At 45.6% G+C, this 20473-nt stretch overlaps 2 protein-coding genes across 6 annotated transcripts in view; one reads left to right on the top strand and one right to left on the bottom strand.

Moving 5' to 3' along the window:
• The window catches only part of SRPK1 (SRSF protein kinase 1), an 89455-nt gene extending 84254 nt beyond the window's left edge, over positions 1–5201 (top strand). The window contains 2 exon segments of the mRNA XM_070585988.1: positions 1013–1105; positions 2711–5201. Coding sequence (XP_070442089.1) covers positions 1013–1105; positions 2711–2895 — 278 coding nt within the window. The 3' untranslated portion in view covers positions 2896–5201.
• Positions 5202–8159: 2958 nt separating this feature from the next.
• On the bottom strand, positions 8160–20473 carry LHFPL5 (LHFPL tetraspan subfamily member 5). 5 transcript variants are annotated; one of them, XR_011530068.1, is made up of 6 exons: positions 19418–20422; positions 14465–14701; positions 13497–13580; positions 11206–11232; positions 9820–9998; positions 8160–8448 (listed from the first exon to the last, which is right to left on the bottom strand). XR_011530068.1 is itself a non-coding variant. In XM_070585990.1 (4 exons), exons 1-3 carry the CDS (start codon positions 19827–19829, stop codon positions 11222–11224), a joined length of 660 nt encoding a protein of 219 aa, XP_070442091.1. In that variant the 5' UTR covers positions 19830–20473; the 3' UTR covers positions 8160–9998; positions 11206–11221. The 5 variants fall into 5 exon arrangements, 2 of the variants coding, with proteins under 2 accessions (XP_070442091.1, XP_070442090.1); XR_011530067.1 differs by having other exon boundaries at positions 8160–9998; XR_011530069.1 differs by lacking the exon at positions 13497–13580.

Below are 20473 nucleotides of genomic sequence, written 5' to 3'. Positions count from 1 at the left end.
ATAAAGTAGAGAAAGATGGGCACGGATGTTAGCTCAGGGCCAGTCTTCCTCAGCACAAAGTGGAGGATTGGCGGCAGATGTTAGCTCAGGGCTAATCTTCCTCAAAAACAAATAAAATAGAATAAAATAAAATGGGGTGTTAATCTTTGGCCTGTTTTACAGGGTGATTGTAAAGTCAGATAATCTATGTGAGTGCTTTAATTGTCATGAACATTCTTATTCTTAGATAAAGTGATATTATCGATGCTTGAAACCCAGAGCAGTAATATAAATAAATAACAGTTCTAGAATGTCTAAAGCATATTGGTACAGTTTTTTACGTTACCTAACAAACCTAATTGAACCTAGATATATAGACAAATAATATATAATATAAATATATAAATTATATAATAAAGATGTAGATAACCCTCCAAACTCCAGAATTTGGCTCGCCAGCTACTATCAGGTAACCAACAACCTGAAATAGTTCTTGGCCTTCCCAGCCTCCCCTTGAGTTTCCTTGGTTTTATTTGTGCTTACCTTTAAACAGCTAGTCCTTGAAAAAGCTATTTATAGAAAAACCTCTTTTGCAGCTTATCCTTGATCCTGTTCTTCTTACCCTTCTATTTTAGACCACATTGCGCACATTATAGAGCTGATAGGCAGAATTCCAAGACGCTTTGCCCTCAGTGGGAAATATTCACAGGACTTCTTCAATCGCAGAGGTAGTATTGTTAACATGAGTTTTCATCTAGGCCCAGGGATGCAACTTCAGGAAGCAGAGCATTCACACCAAGATTGTTTTTTAATGATCACTCAAGTCCCACTGGCGTGGGCACCTGATTTTTTATGGTTTTCTGGATTCTCCATTAGATGGATAGAGTCCTCTTCTTCCCATTTAGGACAGAAAGCAAGCCTGAAATGCTTTGTGAAAAGGTGTGCATGCTACTCTTTCTGCCAATGTCTAGAACTGCATTTGTTACTCCTGTTATGTGTGTCTTTTTCCCCCTGAAATGTTTGAAACATGCAGATCACATTGCACTGATCATAGAACTCCTGGGGAAGGTGCCTCGCAAGCTCATTGTGGCAGGAAAATATTCCAAGGAATTTTTCACCAAAAAAGGTAAAATCAACCTTTCACCAAAAAGGTTTGTTCCCAGACATTAAGAGAGCAAAAGGTTTAAAAATGAAGAGGTAAGTACAGCTGGGTACATGTTCCCAACCTACAGAAGGATGTGCTGCCTTGAATGTTGAGTCGTGCCTTAGCAGAGAGGTGAAATAGTGTGGCTGTGAGCAGAGGCTGGAGCCAGTCTGTCTGGGTGGGAATCCCGCTGCTCTACTAGTTATGTGGACTTTGACACAGCCTCAGTTTACTGATTTCTAAGTGGGGATGATAATAGTGTTTATTTCATATTAAATTAGTTACTTATGTGTATACTACCTGGCACTATTGGTTAATTATTCCTACCACAGCACTTGTAAAAAATGGTCAAATTTTTGCTAGCATCTGGTCTAAGAACTGCCTCCTGATGGGCAGGTAATTTAGTGTAAGCTTCTTAAGGGCAGGCCTACATCTTACTCATCCTGTTAGCCCAGTGACACCTAACACATCACTTAAACACATCAGTCATATGAACTGACTTTACCCTGTACAGTTTCATAAGTTTACGTTATCATTTATTAGTGAAGGAAACAAAGATAAAACTGTCACCTCAAATTTTTGACTTGATAATATATGTTGCCATGTTTAAATATGTATTTCTTATGCATTTCAACTAAAATTTAAAAGCTGGAATGGGAAAACCTGACCTAGAAGGGGCTAGAAAACTCTCTGGCCTTTTTTTCCCTTTTTCCTCAACCTCTACACTCATGCTGAGAAAAATCATTTTTCTCAACACTTGACAGCAAGCATCCTCAGAAACATTTCTTAATATTTCTCTTTTGGGCAGGAAAATGGTGAAATGCTTCCTAAGTCTTCCTCTTTGTCTGCAAAGTCAGATTAATGGCATGTATAGTATGCAAAGTAGGTTATTAAATAGGCATTCACTGCCTACAGAAGAGACTTCAAATAATTGTCATATAAGAAAAATGTTAAAGCAGCATTTACTTTAATAAGCCACTGATAATTGACTATCTTTTTAAAAAGTTGTCACTTCAAAGAAGCAAAAATTAGATTGGTGTTTGAGAATAGTACAGTGTGATGCAGCTGTATCTGAAAGCTGTATAGGGTTTGTTCTTTTAGTTTTGTTGCTTTTATACATATTTTGACATGGTTTTAGCTTTTTATTTTTAAATTACTGCCTCATTTTGAAGCAACGTTTACTAGACTATCGAGCCAAAAAAAAGTACAAGCAAATTGGTCTTGATGTGTGGTGATAAACTGCCTCTGAACACCACATGAGACCATGTTCTGTATAGAGGCATTTAATCTTCATTTTAGTGAATACCTAGTTCCTGATAGGCCTACCCAGTTTGACTGGGACAAAGAAATCCTGGAATGAGGGAGCAAACAAATGATCTTAAATTTTTAGGCCCCCATGAGAAATGGAGACACATCTTTCCAAAGAACGCATTCAAGAAGAGAGGTGCTTTGTAAATGGAGAATGATTAGATTCTGATGGCAAAATTTGATTCTTTGTAGACTACATGGATTAGTTCCTGATTTCCACAGAAGGACCTCGTCACTCGTCAGTGTTGGTCAGTTTGTCTTGTGCTGTCTTTACCGCAGGTGACCTGAAACACATCACGAAGCTGAAACCCTGGGGCCTCTTTGAGGTTCTGGTGGAGAAGTACGAGTGGTCTCAGGAAGAAGCAGCTGGCTTCACGGATTTCTTACTGCCCATGTTGGAGCTGATTCCCGAGAAGAGAGCCACTGCCGCCGATTGTCTCCGGCACCCTTGGCTCAACTCCTAAGCCCCAGCCCAGCACTGCAGCAGAGCTCACACGCTCACCCTCCTCCCTCCCCTTCAAGCATCTCCCTCTTCCCTTTTCAGGATGAAGCTCTTCTTTCAGGGGTTTCTAGATTTTTTTTTTTTTTAATCCAACATGTTCATTTGGGTTTGCTTACTTGACCCTGTGGAGATCCCCCACAGCCACTGGGCATCCTAGGTGAATTTGGCCTTGATTGGGCTCTGCCAAAGACTAATGGACTAAAATGTGAAACAGCCTCTCGCCTTGTACCCTTGTCTTTCTGCTAGGACATCCTTTAAATTATAAGCATCCTTTTTAAAAAGAGCTACGAAGATGTATGAGCTCATCCTTTTATTCACTGACTCTAAGAGTCAAATTTTTTAGTGCATATTCTATTGCCAGCATAGGGATGAGAAGGGGAAGGGTGTTACTTCTGTGTACAGCAGAGACATTATTAAACTTGCTGTGTCCAGGCTGCATCATCATCCTGGATTTTTTCTGTTGTCCCCTATGTTCACATTTTTTCCTACAACTTTTAAGCTACTATCTTTTTTAGATGAGTTGTATAAATACCAAATTTGAGTACCATTGTATCACTGTTCAAAGCACTGTCAAATTCCTTTCATCCTTTAATAACTCTAAGATCCTTGAATCTTCAGTCTGATTTTTGCTGGAAACAAAAACGGAACCATTGACTAGTAATTTCTTCAGAAGCACAGATGTTCTGCAAACAGTCCTTTCCTATGTGTCTTCTGTTACCCTAACAGCAGAGTTATTTTGATTGGCTGTTTGTTTAGTTTCTTTGTTTTTAATCCCCGGCTGGCACTTTACTCATTGCAGTTGAGTTTATTGCCCCATTACTAAAGAACTCAGGATGACCCTGGAAAGGAGATCTGGGTTTCAGAGATTTCCCATCGAGAAGAAAATGTCCTAGAGTTCTTGATTCTTTTCCAAACAGTCCCCTACTTTTATTTACAGCTTTCTCTTTACCTTGTCCAAAGTTTAGCCTTGAAGCAGTTTCCCTCTGTGGCTTTGCCTTTCTCATATTCTCAGAGGCTTCAAGTTTTAATGAAATCCCAGGATCCAAGAACCAAGGGGAGGGGTGGGATGGCACTTTTTCTCATTCTTGTTTATTTTGAGGGGTCTTTTTTTTTTTTTTTTGGTTGGTTTAAGATTAGCCATTCTCTGCTGCTATTTCTTTATATAATGTAAGTTTTTAACTGCAATTTTGAGATGATTGAGATTTACTTGAGGCTTTTTTTTTTTTTTTTTAATGAGAAACGGCTTTGTGAATCTTATTTTAGGATGAGCCTCTCCTAGACTTGCGCTAGACATTACATATTCCTTGGGTCATACTGAAAAGCAAAAAAGGGGCAGAATTGGGGTCACAGCCACTTGTTCAGCATGGACCAAGTGGGCCTTGGGGATTACCGCATTCTCCGGAAGCAGCTACAGGACTCTGATTAACAGAAAGCCAAGGAGATGCAACTTGAGGCTCTACTAGCAAAGCTACAGATAAGACCCATGGGTAGCCAACTTTCTCTTCGAGGGACTGGAATCTAGATTCTGACATTTGTCCACCAACAATGGCAAAGGAAAAAGTGGTGCAAGTATGCCATCCATTTAACTCATAAGCATATTACCCTGAGTAACTATGGCCAGCCATTCATCGGATCCTTGATTGGGTAGTCCTGAAATCAGACATGTTCCTGTAGAAAGAATTTTAAGTGAGGCTCTCTATGCACCTATCAAGAATAAAGAGAAAAGATTGTATCAAACAACGGCAGGGAAAATCCTTCAGCAATTCTGATCCACTTTGGGTTTTCAACGATATGTACATCTAAAGCAATAGCAGACTAGAACTGAATTCTTTTCTACACTATAAAATCACAATTGTGGAATTACAAGAGTTCTGGTGATAGTAATGTGAAATAACCAAAACACACACACATACAAATAGAAGGCCCCACTTTAACAATTGATATGACAAGAAATTTTAATGAGAGAACCTATAACTTCATTTTGGAAATGTTTCCCCACCAAATAAGGGCTTGTCCTCCTATCATTTAAGGAGCCAGATGAATTAGAAGCCGTAGAAGGAGGCAGCTGTAGAATTTGATCTTCCAAGTACCCCCGTACATGTATTGAATTCAATCATAATGCTGTCAAATTGCTCTGATCTCACGAAAGGATTTCTATTTGCTGTCGGTTAAAAATAAAACCCCAAATACATTTTTATTCTTTCTACTGGGTGCATTGTCTGTTTTCTTTGTAAATGTAGTACAATAAACAAATTATTTAATAACTTACATGTTTCCAGAAGCTTTCTGTTCATTTTTTGCCCAAGTTAGTCTGATCCAGCCTTCAGAATGGAGGAAAGGATTGGTTGAGTTTTCTTCTTGAACTTCAGCAGGCGATGAACTGTACAACTGAACGCATGCCATTTTGTGGGGTTTGTAGTTTTGCTTCTGCCTTTAAATTGGGGTGGGGGAGAGTTAACAAAGTACATTTTGGAAAATTCTAAGAAAATTGTTATGCCCTACATCTGATAGCATTTTCCCAGGATACTTGCGTTGTATTTTTTCCCTCAGATTACAATCGCAGTGTATGCAAAATGCCAAAGATCTGTGAACGCTGACTGAGGCGCTGGCATGAACACTGCTGTACACAGGTTTGCATACACTTGTCTGATTCACTCCTTAGGGTGAATACCTGGGCCAGAGAGGAAGCACGTTTTTAAGGCTTTTAATAAACGTAACCTAACTTAAGTGGAGAACCGTTGGACTGTTTTGCCCTAACCAGCAGTGTTTGAATGGGCCTATTGTAATCTCATCTGTTTTATTCCTAATAACCAATTTGATTGCCAAAAAAGGGGAGTATCTTGTTTTAATTTGTATATTGGATGACTAGTGAAGTCAGAAACTTGTTTCATGGGTTTTATTGGTCATTTGTATTTTTTGGCTATTTGCCTGCATTACCCAGCTTTCTTTTGGTCTGCTCCCCTATTTTAGGATTTGGTTAGGATTTTTTACATATTAAAGGTAATGCATTTTTGTCATTTTTCCATCATGTACTTTTCCAGTTTTTAATTTGCCCTTCATTTTTATTTGTGGCATTGTTTAATGTTACTCATAGAAAGTACTTCCCCACCTCTGAACTACGTAAACTGTTCCAGTTCATTTGTTTTAATTGTGCCATACTTAAGACGTATGTAGTAAGGTCATATTGTAGTGTTGACCAGAGGTAACCTGTTTAAAGAACAACCTAAAAAAGTTAAGTTGGAATTCATCAATATGTTCACCAGACTGACCAATCTAGGCGGCCCTCTAAGCCTTGAGTTAAATATATGGACCTAGAATGCTGAGGGTTTGGGAAAACTTAAGTGCTGTCCTAGGAGAGCTTGTAGCTCTCTCAGAAGAGCGAGCCAACTGCGGTGGAATTACAACCCCACCTGAACTCTGCATTAGCCCTGAGTCTCCACGGGGAAATCATTATCTGCTCCAGAGCAGGCCCAGGTTACAAATGACTTGATTACCGCCCAGTCTTTGATTTTTGAAGCCTGTAGAGTCTGCCACTTTGGCCTTAAGGGGAAACCGATTTGCTGTTAGACTACTGTATCACAGAAAATTGGTGATTTATTAATAATGGAATCTGAACTTATATTTGCTCCAAAGGTAAGGCCTTATGACACCAGAGAAACTTGAATAGTTGTGTTTTGCCCACCAATTTGGTGCCTTTGGAGTTAGCAAGGCATTGGTAACACCACTCTTTCACAGTCTTCAAAACAATATGTATAAACTTATATAAAGATAATATAGGAACCTGGAGACCTACTGAGGAGGAAGTTTGTTTTTATGTCACTGAAGTCTTGTTTTTAAAAGTTGGAATTAAAAAACTACATGTGATATGCATTTGTCTTTAAGGCCTTGTGCAAATATTAAGCCACACCAAGTCCTTGAGCTATCAGAAATATGCCAGTTAAAGCCAGAAAAATGACATCATGTTAAGTGTTTGGAAGTTTTAACTAAGTAAGTGAGCTGAGCAATTTACGTTAGTATCGGGTTCTGTTACTGACTGCACCATTCCTTGTGAAGGGAGGAGGGCTCTTCACACAGATGAGCAATTTCATTTTAGATCCTCCCGAGTTCACTTAGCATAATCTCTTTTGTCCTTAATTCAGATCTAGTTTTCGCCCATTTTGATAGAATAACAAGGCTTGCCGTCCACTTGGCAGAACTGGACCGTGCAGAAGTACGAGCTGCCTGCGATCTGAGCCGTGTGCTTAGAAGTCGCCCTGCAGGCACTGCATTGGTTTCTTTGGATTTACTAAGTAGAGAGGAAAGCATGGTGAGTGCTGGAAATTAGTGGGCCCTACTAGAGGTTCTCTTGAGATTAGATTACCCAAGTGGGATGAGTTTGGAGGGTTAGGGCCCTTCTTTCATCTAATGCAACTTATTTTATCACAAGACAAACATATCCATCAGCATGTAAGGTTACTAGAATCTAATCTTTGCCCCAATAAAGCATTCTGGTAAAAGCCCACTTAAAATTAATTACAAATAAGTATATAATAAGGACGATACAAAGTAATTAAGTATGAGAAACACCTTTTAAAAGAACCCTAATCATTCCCGTCACCTGGCATTCCGGCACTTGTGTTATCCACTCGCCTGGAGTGTGAGCTGGCCTTAGTGACAGTTCTAACAAGCAAATTAGGGCAGAAGTGACAATGTAACTTCTGAGGTCGGTTGCAAAGCGGCTGCAGCTTCTGTAGGTGCCCCCTCTCCTGCTCTGTCCTGGAACCCTTGCCCTCGGGAAGCACCTGCCACGCGAGCAGCCCTATGGAGAGGCCTTGCAGCCAGTGGGGAACTCAGGCCCTCAGTCCCACAACCTGAGAAGCTGAATCCTGCAGACAACCACTGACCTTGGAAGCAGATCCGAGACATTAACTGCAGCCGGTGAGAAACCTTGAGACAAAGAGACTTAGGTAAGCCTTGCCAGATTCCTTACCCACTGAAACGGAAAAGGTTGTAAGTCAGTGAGTTCCAGGGTAATCTGTTAGGCAGCAGTAGGTAACTAATACAGGATGCAAAACAATGAAAGCATTTAGGATATCCTTCCAGTTCCCATTTCAGATAGAAACCACTAGTCCCTCTCTTGACCATATCTGCTTAGGGCTAGTCATTGTCAGTGAAGCTGGATATCACAACCACCCCCCAGCCCCAACCTAAGGCAGAGGCAAGCCAGAAGTGAAGGAATAAAGCAACTGGGTTGGAGTGCTGATTTTATTGATTTTCTATATACTTTCAAAGATGAGATTCAAGGTGCCTTTAAAAATTTATTTAAAGGTAAAGCCACTTGAAAAGAACTGATAAGCAGTTACCAGGTATCAACCAAAATCATTATTATTACTGAAGAGCTTGAATTCTGAGTTTCCTCGGAGATAGAGCAAAAGGTGAAACGTTGGGTCCTATGATGATAAACAGATTTGCAGATCCATGCCCAGCACTGGTCACAGGTAAACACCGACTCCTGCTTTGGTGAAACTCGCTGTTCCTGGCAAGAGCAAGATGCGAGCTGTTGGCAGATGGACCTTAAGCCCCCCAGAAGCTTCTGTGGACCACCAGAGTTGCCATTTCAGTGAGAAATACTTTGAAGGTAGAGAGGCTTTTAGAAATTTTTCCTTTGCCTCTAATAGAAAGTAAGATTATGAGAAACAAATGAACAAATATAGCCAGAAGTCACTAAGCTACAGGACTTGTCAACTTCTGTTCTTCAAGCTTGCATGAAGTAGGTGCCTGGCTCTAAAATAATTTTATCAGCACAAGAAAATTACATGATCGTTCTTAGGTCTCATTCTGATAGTTCTCATTGCCAACAACTGGGACAATGCTGGATCCTCATTCCCAGGCCATCTGACCTGGAGAAGAAGCCCTGCACTGATGGACAGGTTGTCAGAGTGCATTGATTGAAAGGCATGCCCTACAGCCCAGGAATACGACACCTAACTGTTTCCCGTGTCACTGCTGCTTAATCAAGCAGCAACAAGATCCATCAGTTTTGTTCAGCATCTACCCCGTCCTGTGAGAGTCAGCACCCACATTTTCTCTTTACTGAATAGCTAAATGGACAATGACGAGAAAAAACACCTGTTCTTCAGAATCAGTCACTACAGATAACGAAATCTGGTTTCCATGCACCATCTCCCAGGCAAAACACAGCCTGAAGAACCTATCTTCATCTTGGCATTTGCTACAATGAGATGTTAACCTAAATTGAGCTCCCCTCTGGAGGCTGGCAAAAGAGTCACCATTTACTGTGCCAAATCCAAAGTTTTTTACAAAAAAGTCATCTATTACTATAACAAATCACTTGGACACAAGTGACAAATTTCTGAAGCTGGTAGCCAGTTCTGACTGGGTCAGTGTGGGCACTATGAAGAAATGGGATTTGGGGTTCCAAAGGGAAAAAAATCAATTTAGTCTTAAGTTTTTAGATCCTATGTTCACCCAGTCTTTATAAGACTTCCTGATGGATTGGGGTTCTGGCGGCCTCTCCACTCCTTACCCACCTCTGAGCATCCATAAAAAAACGAAATGTGAGAAAGGAAAAGCAGAGGATCCCCTGGACCTCAGCCTGAAGTGATCCAGCGCACTTGCAGCCACCTCTTCAGGCCCCCGTCCGAGCTGGGTGGCAGTTTCTGGTGTGCCTTCAAACAAGCATATCCTCAGTTAATCAGGCTGCCAGAGGCTCAGACCTGGGAGGCCCCTAGACATGGACTCATTGAGCCCTCTCACTTTACAGAGGAGAGGCCTCCAGAGCATAGAGGAATTTGCTGGTGTGAAGGGATAGGACGAGAACTTGGGCCCCCAGTCAGGAGAGGACCACCCATGTCTCTTCGATGCGATCGTTCCAGTTCTGCTTCACCTGAAAGAGTTTCCTATACACAGTAGGAGGGCTTGTCTCAGGAGCCTGTCAGGTTCCCATCCTATGAGAGGCTTCAGGACGTCAGGCCTAGAGTAGCCAGGACGGGAAGCTTGGGGGGACAAGTTTTTACTCTGAAGAATTCGATTCCCTAAGTTCCCATTGTCAGGGAAACAGACGACCTGCGGTGTTAAAAAAAAAAAAAAAGATTGCAAGATTATAAAACTTGACATTTTTTAAAGCCAATAAAAACAAAACACTTCCCCATGTATGCTCACATTTTGAGTCAGCGCTCCCCAGACATGCAAACTTCCTCATTAGTGTAGAAGATAGTATTCAAGATCCCTCAAGTAAAAACTCAGATGTCTTTTAAAATGTAAACAAAATATAGTGCAAAAAAAGAAAAAGAAAAAAGCAGACATAGAGGTGTAGTTACCTTTGGTTCAGTAATTCCACTCCAGAATTTCTCAAGAGAAGCGAAAAGTTATTATCTACGATAGCAGCCCCAAAGGGCCAATAACCAAGGTCTGGTTTAGCAATTAAACAGCATACCAATGCTGTGGAGTTTGCGGCTTTTAAAAACTTTAATAATGAACATTGCAAAAACATGAGGAAAATCTTTCGACTCAGTTTGCCACTCAATGCAGGGCCGCTACTCCAGCACCCATCACCGGGCAGCTGCTTAGACACAAGCGTCTGTGGCCCCAACTCCAACTGAATAAGCATCTGCATTTTTCCGAGATTGCCAGGCAGCTGTATGCATATTAAATTGTGAGAATCATCTAATAAACGTAGGGGGACAATGTTAATGTTAAATTACATTTTGGAAACTCAAAAGACCATAAGGAAATTACTATGTTGTGCTTCCTTTTCCACTAGACATTAAAACTGGTAAAATCGTGTTTTTCTTTTTGCCTCAGCTATGAGGAAGCGTAGAGCTAAATTTAATATGTACAGTAATTCTGTTAGCCTAGCTTTCTGGAATATTTGTTCCCCCCCCCCCCCCGTGACTTTCATTTTCTATTTTATTAGGTTTTCTAGTATGTTTCTTACAAATCACTTAAAACTCTTTCTGAAAATCAGGGTCCAAATCACCATGACGACTTCTAAAAACAGTCTGTTCTTGTTTGCCAGGCTCCACGAAAAAGATGAGTTCATGAAACCGCCTGACCGTGTGAAATGATTTCTTCCCTCCCTGTTCTCTTTCCACTTCTCAAGACACAAGCACAACTAAAGGGCTCCCGCTGGCCCCTGCGCGCAGGTCTCCGACACAGCCGGCCTCTGCCCCGCGCGCCCGCTCGCAGCCCCCGAGTCCTTCCGCCTGGATAAGGCAGCAGAGCGGCCGCAGCCCCTCCACAGGCCCAGACCACCCTCCGGTGGGTTACTCACCGCCCCCTCCGCCGCCTCAGACTTCCTCTGCGATGCAAAAGAGAGAGAACAGCGTTTGTTTACAACCGAGCCTTGTTTTCGGGATGATGCCCTGCACACTACTTCCTCTCCTAACGAGATCAAACTCCTCTTATCCACTCTCCAGAAAGCTTGCCCTTCTGCTCCTGAGGTTTATGAGCATGTAATTCCACGCGGCATGAGCGTCTCCCTTACCAGGCCACAAGGCCCAGTTCAGACCTCTTTCCTCACCGCTGCACCCGCAGTGGCCAAAGAGGTCGGCGGGCAACTGGAGCACAGCAGCCGTTAGGGGCTGGGCAGAGGGAGGATGGAAAAAACCGAGATACTGGAAAGGCAGAAGGGGGAGAGAACTAATATTTATTAGTCACCCATAATATGCAGGGATTTGTCAATGCTTTATTACACTATCTAATCCTCAGCACAAGCTTTTGATTTTATTGAGATACAACTCACTAACATAAAATTTACTCGTTTAAAGCATATAACTCAGTGGTTTTTAGTATATTCACTTGGTTGTGCAACCATTACTGCTATCTAATTGTAGAGTATTTTCATCAGCCCAAAGAGACACCCTGTGCCCATTAGCAATCACTCCCAATTCCCCCCCTCCTCCCAGCCCCAGGCAGCTACCAAAATCTACTTTCTCTCTCTCTTGATTTGCCTATTCTGAACATTTTATATAAATGGGATCGTACAATATATGGTCTTTTGTGCCTGGCTTCTTTCACTTAACATGATGTTTTCAAGGTTCATCCACATGGTAGCAATTATCACTATTTCATTCCTTTTTTATGGCTGAATAATATTCCACTGTATGGATATACACATTTTGTATATCTGTTCATCAGCTGATGCACATTTGGGGTGTTTCCACTTTTTGGCTATTATGCTGCTATGAACATCTGTCTGCAAGTGTTTGTGTGAACGTATGTTTTCAATGTTCTTGCATACGTACCGAGGAGTGGAATTGCTGGGTCACATGGAAACTATATTTAACAGTCTGAGGAAATGCCATTCTGTTTTCCACCGCAACAGCACAATTTTACATTTTCACTAGCAGCGTATGAGGGTTCCAGTTTCTCCACATGCTCACCAATGCTTACTATCGCTCATCTTTTTTATTACAGCCATCCTAGTGAGTGTGAAGTGATATCTCATTGTGGCTTTGATTTGGATTTTCCTAATGACTAATGATGTGGAGTATCTCTTCTGTGCTTGTTGGCCCTTTGTATATCTTCTTTGGAGAAATGTCTATTCAAATCCTTTGCCCGTTTTAAAAATTGAGTTATTTTGTATTTTTATTGTTGAGTTGTAGGAGTTCCTAATATATTCTGGATACTAGAATTATGATTATGATTTGCAGATATTTTCTCCCAATCTGTAGGTTGTCTTTTCACTTTCTTGATGGAGTCCTTTGAAACACAAAAGTTTTCAATTTTGATGAAATCCTATTTATTATTTTCTTTGGATGCTTATAAATTAGGTGTCATATTTAAGAAACCATTGCCTAATCCAAAGTCACAAAGATTTACACCTAACTCTTCTTCTGAAAGTTTTGTAATTTTATATTTTACATTTAGGTCTTTCATCCATTTTGAGTTAATTTTGTATATGATGTGGGGTAGGTGGTCCAACTTCATCCTTCTGCATATAGATATCTGGTTGTTCCAGCACCATTTATGAAAAGACTATTCTTTCCTTCATTGAATGGCCTTGGCACCCTTGTTGAAAATCAGTTGGGTGCCAGACCTGTGGCCAAATGGTTAAGTTTGGCATGCTCTGCTTCTGCGGCCTGGGTTTGGTTCCCAGGAGTGGACATACACCACTTGTCAGCAGCCAGGCTGTGGCAGTGACCCACATACAAAATAGAGGAAGATTGGCACAGATGTTACCTTAGGGACAATCTTCCTCAGCAAAAAACAACAAAAAAAAGGCCCCTATGAACAAAGTTTACATCACTCCAGCACATGGAAGAGGCCCAGTAAATACTAGTTCCATTTCCCTTCCTTTGTGGAATCCTCAAGGGACCCAGACCCTAAGCGTTCCCAGGACCCAGTAGCTACAGGAATCTGCAATGGAAAGATGTCTGTCTCTTCTCTCCTCCTTGGCCCAGCTCATTCTAGTAACTTGGTTTCCATCTTTAACCACAAAACTTCCTTCCACCTCCAGAGAAGGATGAGACGTTTTTGATTCCCTCTGGAGAAGGGGACCCTGGGCTGAGCCAGAGAAAATCTGAGTTCTGGGCTCCCCTTTGCCACCACCTTTCTGTGTACCTGTGGGCGGGTCTCCCTTCCAGGCTTCCAGTTCCTCCTCTGGTCCTTGGTCTTAGGGGACAAGTTCCTCAACTGGGGTGGGTCCTTGGTCACAGGGGACAAAGGAGTTTGGCTGTTTCTTCCAGTTCAGGTCAACAGGGTGATATGAAGACACTTATGGGGAAAGGAGACTAGAGAGGTCTCTGAGGTGCAGCAGGCCCCTCATAGTGGCACCTGCTGGGAGTAGGCATTTTGGGATTCACGAGGGTGTGAGACAGGCCTGGTCCTGTGACTAGGAGATGAAATTGATGCACTGAAAAAGTTAGCCCCTCAACACAGACAGGAAAGATCCTAATGAGAGACAGGAGCAGAAAGTACCCTGGGAGGAAGGGAGGTCAACAGGACACAGTCAGAAGGGTCTGCCTGGGTCTCCAGAGTCAGCCACAGTGACTTTTATGACTGGGGGCAGGATTTGGACGAGAGGAAATTGAAACAGGATGGACACATCCAGAACGCAGAACCCCGAGGCTACCCTAACCCAAGGGAGCTCAGGCGCCCACCATCTGCACTCCAGGAGCTGTCACGTCTGCACCCTAAGCTGCCTTTCTCCTCCTGCCCCAACGGCTCATCCCCCTGCTCTCCTGTCCCTCTCCACCCAGCAAACTCCCAGTGCTCAACACCCAGAGGCCACGCCTAGCTCCCCAGGCTGAATCAGGACTCTCTCCCCTAGACCCTGGGGGAGACGGGGGCCCGGGGGCAGAGGGGGGCGGGGTGCGGTGCAGGAGGACACCATCATTGCAGCTTCTTGATACACAGGTCTCTCATCGCCTCATCTCTGGCCAGCTTGCAACCCTCCCTCCACTGGCCTTTGGCCTCTGGGACAAGGGCTGTGTCTGATTGGTCTTCATGTCCCCACCCCCTGGCCGGAGGCCAATCCTTGGGTGACCGGCTGAGAGGAAGCCCCACCTCCCTGGGGGAGGGCGAGTTACCTTTTCCGTCCGCCTTGTAGTCGTCAGGGAGGAGCTTGTCCTGCCGGTAGCCCAGCACGAAGGCCAGGAAGGAGAGAATGAGGGCGTCCCCGATGCTCAGGATGGCCAGCATGAAGGCCCAGCGGATGGTGCACTGGCCCAGCGTGTACTTGCCCGTCTGCTCCCCGCACATGCGCCGCACCTCGCTGGAGTCCCATCCATCAGGGTAGACGAGGCAGCCAATCATCAGGCCTGTGGCTGGGGGAGGAGGGGGCGCTCAGCCTGCTACCTCCCGCCTAGCGCTGCTGTCATCTTGTCACCTCCCTCCTTGTGTTAACGGCCTTGAGAGGCACGGGGGAGAGAGCTTCAGGCCACAGGTGGATTAAAAGTATTTTTCCTTTTACAGCACACACAACAATGGTGTGTCCTACAACTCAGGTATCTTAGATTCGACACATACAAGAAGTTTTCCAGCCCCTTGTCTGGCTGCTTCCTTCACGAACCTTCCATTCAAGCCAACAGGCCTCCTCACCCTTACCCAGTACTGCACAGTGCAGTTGCCCACACTTCCCTGAAATATTGATTTAGAATGTCGATTCCGAGGCCAGGGTGGGGCTCAGGAACCCCTGATTTTTAAAGCAGTCTTCCGGATGATTCTCTCCATAGGAAAAGCTGGGAGACACTAGAGCAAGCTGCCTGGATTCCAAGCCCAGCTCTTCACTAACTAGCTGCGTGACTCAGTGAGCACACAGTGAGCAAGCTACTTAAGCCTTTTTTGCCTCAGTTTCCCCATCTCATAAAAGGGGATAACAATAGCAGCTGCCTGTCGGGTTGCAGACAGGTTCAAATGAGTTGCTGTTGACAAAGTGCTCTGAACAGTGCCGGGCACAGACTTGGCACGTCATGACTGCTGGCTACTGTTACTCCATCCTGTACCTTCATCGACTTAGTATTTACAGCTAAAAATTCCACTTTTCCCACGTTCCCCCAACTTCTCCCATACCCTCCCACCAGCCCACCTTAGCTGCACAGACAGGTGACATAATCCGGGGGTGTGGTTGGGGCGACCCCAAGCACAACCACCATGCAGGTAGCGGGTGCCTTCTCTTATCTGTGCCACTTTCCACCCCTGGCCCTCCTTCCACAGGCTCTTTAGTCCCAAGGCTGTGCCCTACCAGGAGACCCTCAGAGAAGCACCTCACAGGACCCCAAGTTACCTGCCTTGGGCTCAGCTTGTTCTCAAAAGTAAGGTCAGCAGATCAAGCAAATGCACAGTGAAGATCAGGGTCCCACCTCCCCACCGAAATACCAACCCTCCTTTGATTTTTTATAAGAGCACTCATTTATATAGTTCTTTTCTAGATCACAAAATACTTCATGTACCATTTTTCTCTTGATCCTGACAACACTTCTGTGAAGTAGGCCATATCTTAATATCCCGTTCTACAGATAAGAAAACTGAGGTCTCAGAGAAACCAAGTGACTCAGACATCCAGCGATGGCAGAGCCGAGACATGAACTCACAGCTCCTGATTTTCTTGACTTCAAAGTTAATTCTCCCTATTGCCAGACTGTCACATCTCTTCAAAGAGCTGAATGTATTTCAGTGCGACATTTCAGACTTAGTGACAAACTGAAAGGACTTCAGGAAGATACTTAAGATGGAGGAGGGGGAAGCCTCCCAGAATTCTTGGTAAAGCCTGTGGCCTTCCCCATGAGGTATGAGACCAGCCCTTGGGAGCCTGGCAAATGCTCAGAACATAGGTGACTGTGGACAGGGGCTGCCCTTCCCGGCTTTCCATTCTCCCCGCGGCTCCTCCCTTGGGCTCCCTTCCCCTTCTATAGCCTCTCTCTCTGGAGGCTCCAGAAAAGAGCAGGGCCTCTGACTTGGAAACAGGTTGTTACTCTGGGTGCCACAGCCCTCTGTGAGCCCCCCACCTGGGCACAGGGCGGGTCAACCCCATTTGTGGCATCTCAGGTTCTAAGTAGAAGCCAGCATAATATTCTCAGGCAAGTTTACTTACCCTTTCTGACTTCCATTCTCTCATCTGTAAAAGAGGAATTATAATGCCTGACTCATAGCAGGGTTATGGGGATTAAGTGGGATCATGCGTAGAGAACGCTTACTGCAGTGTCTGGTACTTGGAAGTGGCCAATTAATGTTAGTTGTTGCTATTATTATTGGCATTGAAGTCAGATGGATGCAACCTCAGTGGGCGTGGATGTCATTAGAGCTGTTTACAAATATTCCAGGTACATCGTCCCTTGCCCCTGTCCCTTGAAGTTAGGCAAGGCCATAAGACTTCCTCTGGCCAATAAAATGTGAGCAGAAATGTCATGAGCATTTCCAGGCCAGAGCGTTGAACTGCTGGTGGGACAGCATCCAGATCTCCCTTTCCCTCTGCAGTGATGACAGGCAGACAACAGCTGATGCTCCATCAGCCTGGGTTCCAGAAGAAAACAGTGTGAGCAGAGGCCCCAAATGATCCTCAGTGAGCAGGTACCACGAGCAAGAAGTAAACCTTTGTGTTAAGCCACCAAGATTTGGGAGTTGTTTGTTACTGTGGCATCACCTCACCCATCCTGACGGATAAAGTTGCTTTTTGTGTTTTTCACATTTACTGAGTACCCACCGTGTGTCAGGTACTGTCCAAGGTGTCTTACATGCATTATCTCATCCCATTCTTGCAAGGACCCTGTGACAGGGGGTAGTGTTGCTACAATCTACAGACGTGGTTACCAAGACTCAGAGAGACAAGCAATTTGCCCTATCTGTGTTTCTAGGAGCTGGGACCACACTCAGCCTACATGTGGCATCCAGAAGCTCAATTAATATTGTTAAGCTACAGCCCCACACCACCCCAGTCATCAGTTCTCTTTCCCTTCTCTTACTCGCTTCCCTGGTCCCAGGCTTCCCAGCAAGGTTAAGCTAACTGGTTTAAGCCTCTTCAAATGGATGCATCTTCCAGCTGCTGGCTGCGGGGTGCACCTTCCATTCCTCCCTTTGGTTCATCTTCCCTTCCCCAGCACCAAAGAATGGAATATGACACCACCTTCACTCTCCCCAACATAAATCTTTCATGGAATGGCACCTGGCCACCTCTGCTATCAGTGTCTCTAGCTTCAAGACCCAGACAGGGTCTGACCCAGATGGCCTGGTGATCCCTCCCCCACCCAGGCCTCTCAGCACTGCCTGTCCAGCAAATGGCTCGTGTTGTGGGAGGGTAGGGGAGGGGGACAGTGTGGAGAAGGAGAGAGGGATGGTTGTGTTTCCAGCATCTCATAGCTCTGATATGGAGACCAGCTGGCAGGGTCCATTCAACTCCTCTTGGTCACAAAACTGCTGAATCTTCATTCCCCCCCCCTTTCTCCCCACTGCCCACCAAGACTTGCCTCATCCTGCCCCAGCTTCTCCCTCTTCACAGAGGGGCTACAGAGGAGGGGGAGATGGTGGGGGCATTTGGGAGGCAATTCTGGAGTCAGGTGAGTGGCTTGGGTACCAGATTTGGAATCAGAGGTTCTGTCCTTCACCACCTGTGTGCTCAAAGACAAGTTAGCCACTAGAAGCCTTATCTGTAAAATGGAAGGAATACCCACCTCACTGGGCCGTGATGAGGCTCCTCCAGATGATATATGTGAAGGTACTTTGCAAATACTTAGGAAAAAGTATTTCATGTAATACTTGTATACTTATATAAATGTGTGGCTCAATAAAAATCTCTTTGGAATACACCCAGTTTCTGGGAACCCACTGCCTTAATTCTCTTAGGTCCTTAGATCCGCTACAGCCTTGGCCAAGTCTTATCCTCTGTCTCAGAGCCAGATTCCTCATCTATAGTTAGGTGAGGGGGCCTAGCTCTCTAGGACCCCCTCCAACTCTGACAGAGTCTTGAGTCTATGCATTCGGTTGGTTGTCTGGGATTCTGATCCCTGTGTTATTCCGCCTGTTAAGGATAACACCACTTCTCATTCTAACCAATGATGTCAAGATGGTTTCATTCTAGTTTGTGGTTCCTATTGCTCCTGGACACCTCCCCAGTATGGAGAGTCTGTGTGCAGTCCTTGGGGTGCAGAGGGACCAAGGGTTGTGAGACAAGGTCTTAGGAAATCTCTTCCTGGGCTCTAAAGGGGAGTAGGATCAGCTGGCTCAAGGACTGACAGGCCAGCCTGGGCTAGGGGCAGGGAAGAGGCTCAGGTAAAGCCTTGCCTCTAGGCACCACCACAAGTGGCTACCTACCCTCTACAGTTGTAAAAAACCCTAGACACACCCCTGCCCCATCACAAAATAGCATTCCCATTTGCTGTCTCAAGTATGGAATATCCTACAATTAGGGAACAAAGACTTTTACTCCACAATGAAACAGGGAACTTAAATGCAGGTTCTACGGGAGAGGTCACACCCAGCATAATTCTCCAAATCAATGACTGATCTTAGACTCTTCCCTGAGAGCAGTTAGGGGTGGAAGGAGGTCATGGCAGAGATCTGGGGATCCATAAAGGAGACAGAACAAACGTCTAGAAGCAGGAGAGAGGAACATCAAGAATGTGCTTGACTGGCATCACTATTTTGCCCTAGGGTTGGGTCCTATTCCCACATGGCTGACAATGGGAGCTTCCTTCTCTCTTGCTCCCAGAGCAGCAACAACCCCTGATGTGGTGGCCTGGGAGTTAGGACACCAGGTTTCTTCTACCAGTGAGCTTTGTTCTCCTGGACAAGTCACTTTCCCTCTCTGGACCTCAGTTCCTAATCTGCAAGATAAGGGGGTTGAATAATTTGATCTGTAAGGTCCTTTCAGCCTCAGCCATTCTAAGATTATCTACTCCTCAGAAGAATTCTTTGGAGCTTTGAGTAGGGCTGGGCTAAAGGAGGACAGCTGAGGAGGAGACCCAGGGCCTCCTCAGAGGGTGGGATGGTGCAGCTGCCCCTGTGGCCTGAGGTGGGCCCCTGCCTGCCCTCCCACTATCCCTGCTCACCCGCAGCCAGCTGCATCCATGCGCAGATCTTGTAGACGGTGGCCGTGTTGCAGACAAAGAACAGGCTGAAGCAGATGATGGAGCCAATGATGAGGAACATGGCCAAGGCCACAAAGAACATGGCAGTCTTGAAGGCTCTAGAGGGGATGGAGGAGAAGTCCAGCGGGCCACCCTTGCAGATGAGCTCGGAGGACAGCACGTTGCCCACACAGTAGGAGAAAAGGCCGAAGTAGCCTGCCTGGGGTGTGTTGACGCTGTCACCGATCCAGTAGGGCTGGATGAAGAGGGCCATGACCAGCACAGAGAAGCAGATGGTGAGCGTGCCCCACATCACACCCACGGCCCTCGAGTTCCGCACATAGTTGGTATGGTAGATCTTGGCTGCCTCCTGGGCAGGCAGCAACTTCACCATGGTGAGGGCGCACAGCCCAGGGCTGGGGGCCTGTGGGCTGGAAGTCAGTGGCTCTGCGGATGGATCGAGGTCCAGAAGTAGGTCTCTCCTCAGCCAGGTTTGAGGAGGAGGCTGAGGTCAGGGCACAAGGTGAGGGTCCCTCCAAGGTAGAAGAAAGAGTGTTAACAGGACAAGGAGGACGACCTTGGCTTCTTCAGGGGAAGCTTGTCCAGGTGCCTGTGTCCGCTCTAGCAGGGCTGTCTCCAGTCTCCGGCCTCCTCTCAAGCCCGCCAGGGTCTCAAGCCTGCTGGCGCCGCCCGGTCCTCCCCTCTTTCCGGCTCAGAGCTCCAAAGAGCGCCGCCCCGTTCGCCCGGCCCGGCCCCTCCTACCTCCCTCCCTCCCGGAGAGCGCGGCTTCAGCACCGCGGCCAGCGCCCCGGGACTCGGGGAGGAGGAGCGCGGAGAGCCGCCGACCCACCACCGCACATGCCCGCCAAGGGACCGAGACCCCCCTCCACCCTCCTGAGCCGGGAGGACGCGAACTGGAAAGGAGGGGCTGCGGCTGTCGCATTCCTCCCGCTCAGCTCCTGCCGCAAAACCAAAACCGCTTTCTGAGCCCCGGGCCCAGCCCACCCCTCCCCTCCCCTCCCCTCCCCTCCCCTCCCC

This window comes from Equus przewalskii, chromosome 19 (genome assembly GCF_037783145.1).
Source record: "Equus przewalskii isolate Varuska chromosome 19, EquPr2, whole genome shotgun sequence".
In the NCBI taxonomy this organism is placed as follows: Eukaryota; Metazoa; Chordata; class Mammalia; order Perissodactyla; family Equidae; genus Equus; species Equus przewalskii.
The sequence above is the reverse complement of the archived record's forward strand: the minus strand, read 5'-3'. Positions and strand labels throughout refer to the sequence as shown.

Coding starts and splice junctions, on each gene's coding strand:
- LHFPL5 (XM_070585989.1), bottom strand. CDS start 19,829: ATGGTGAAGTTGCTGCCTGCCCAGGAGGCAGCCAAGATCTACCATACC. Junction 14,702..19,417: donor ATGGATGCAGCTGGCTGCGG/GTGAGCAGGGAT, acceptor CTCCTCCCCCAG/CCACAGGCCTGATGATTGGC. Junction 13,855..14,464: donor CTACAAGGCGGACGGAAAAG/GTAACTCGCCCT, acceptor CCTTCCTCCCAG/GGTACTTTCTGCTCCTGTCT.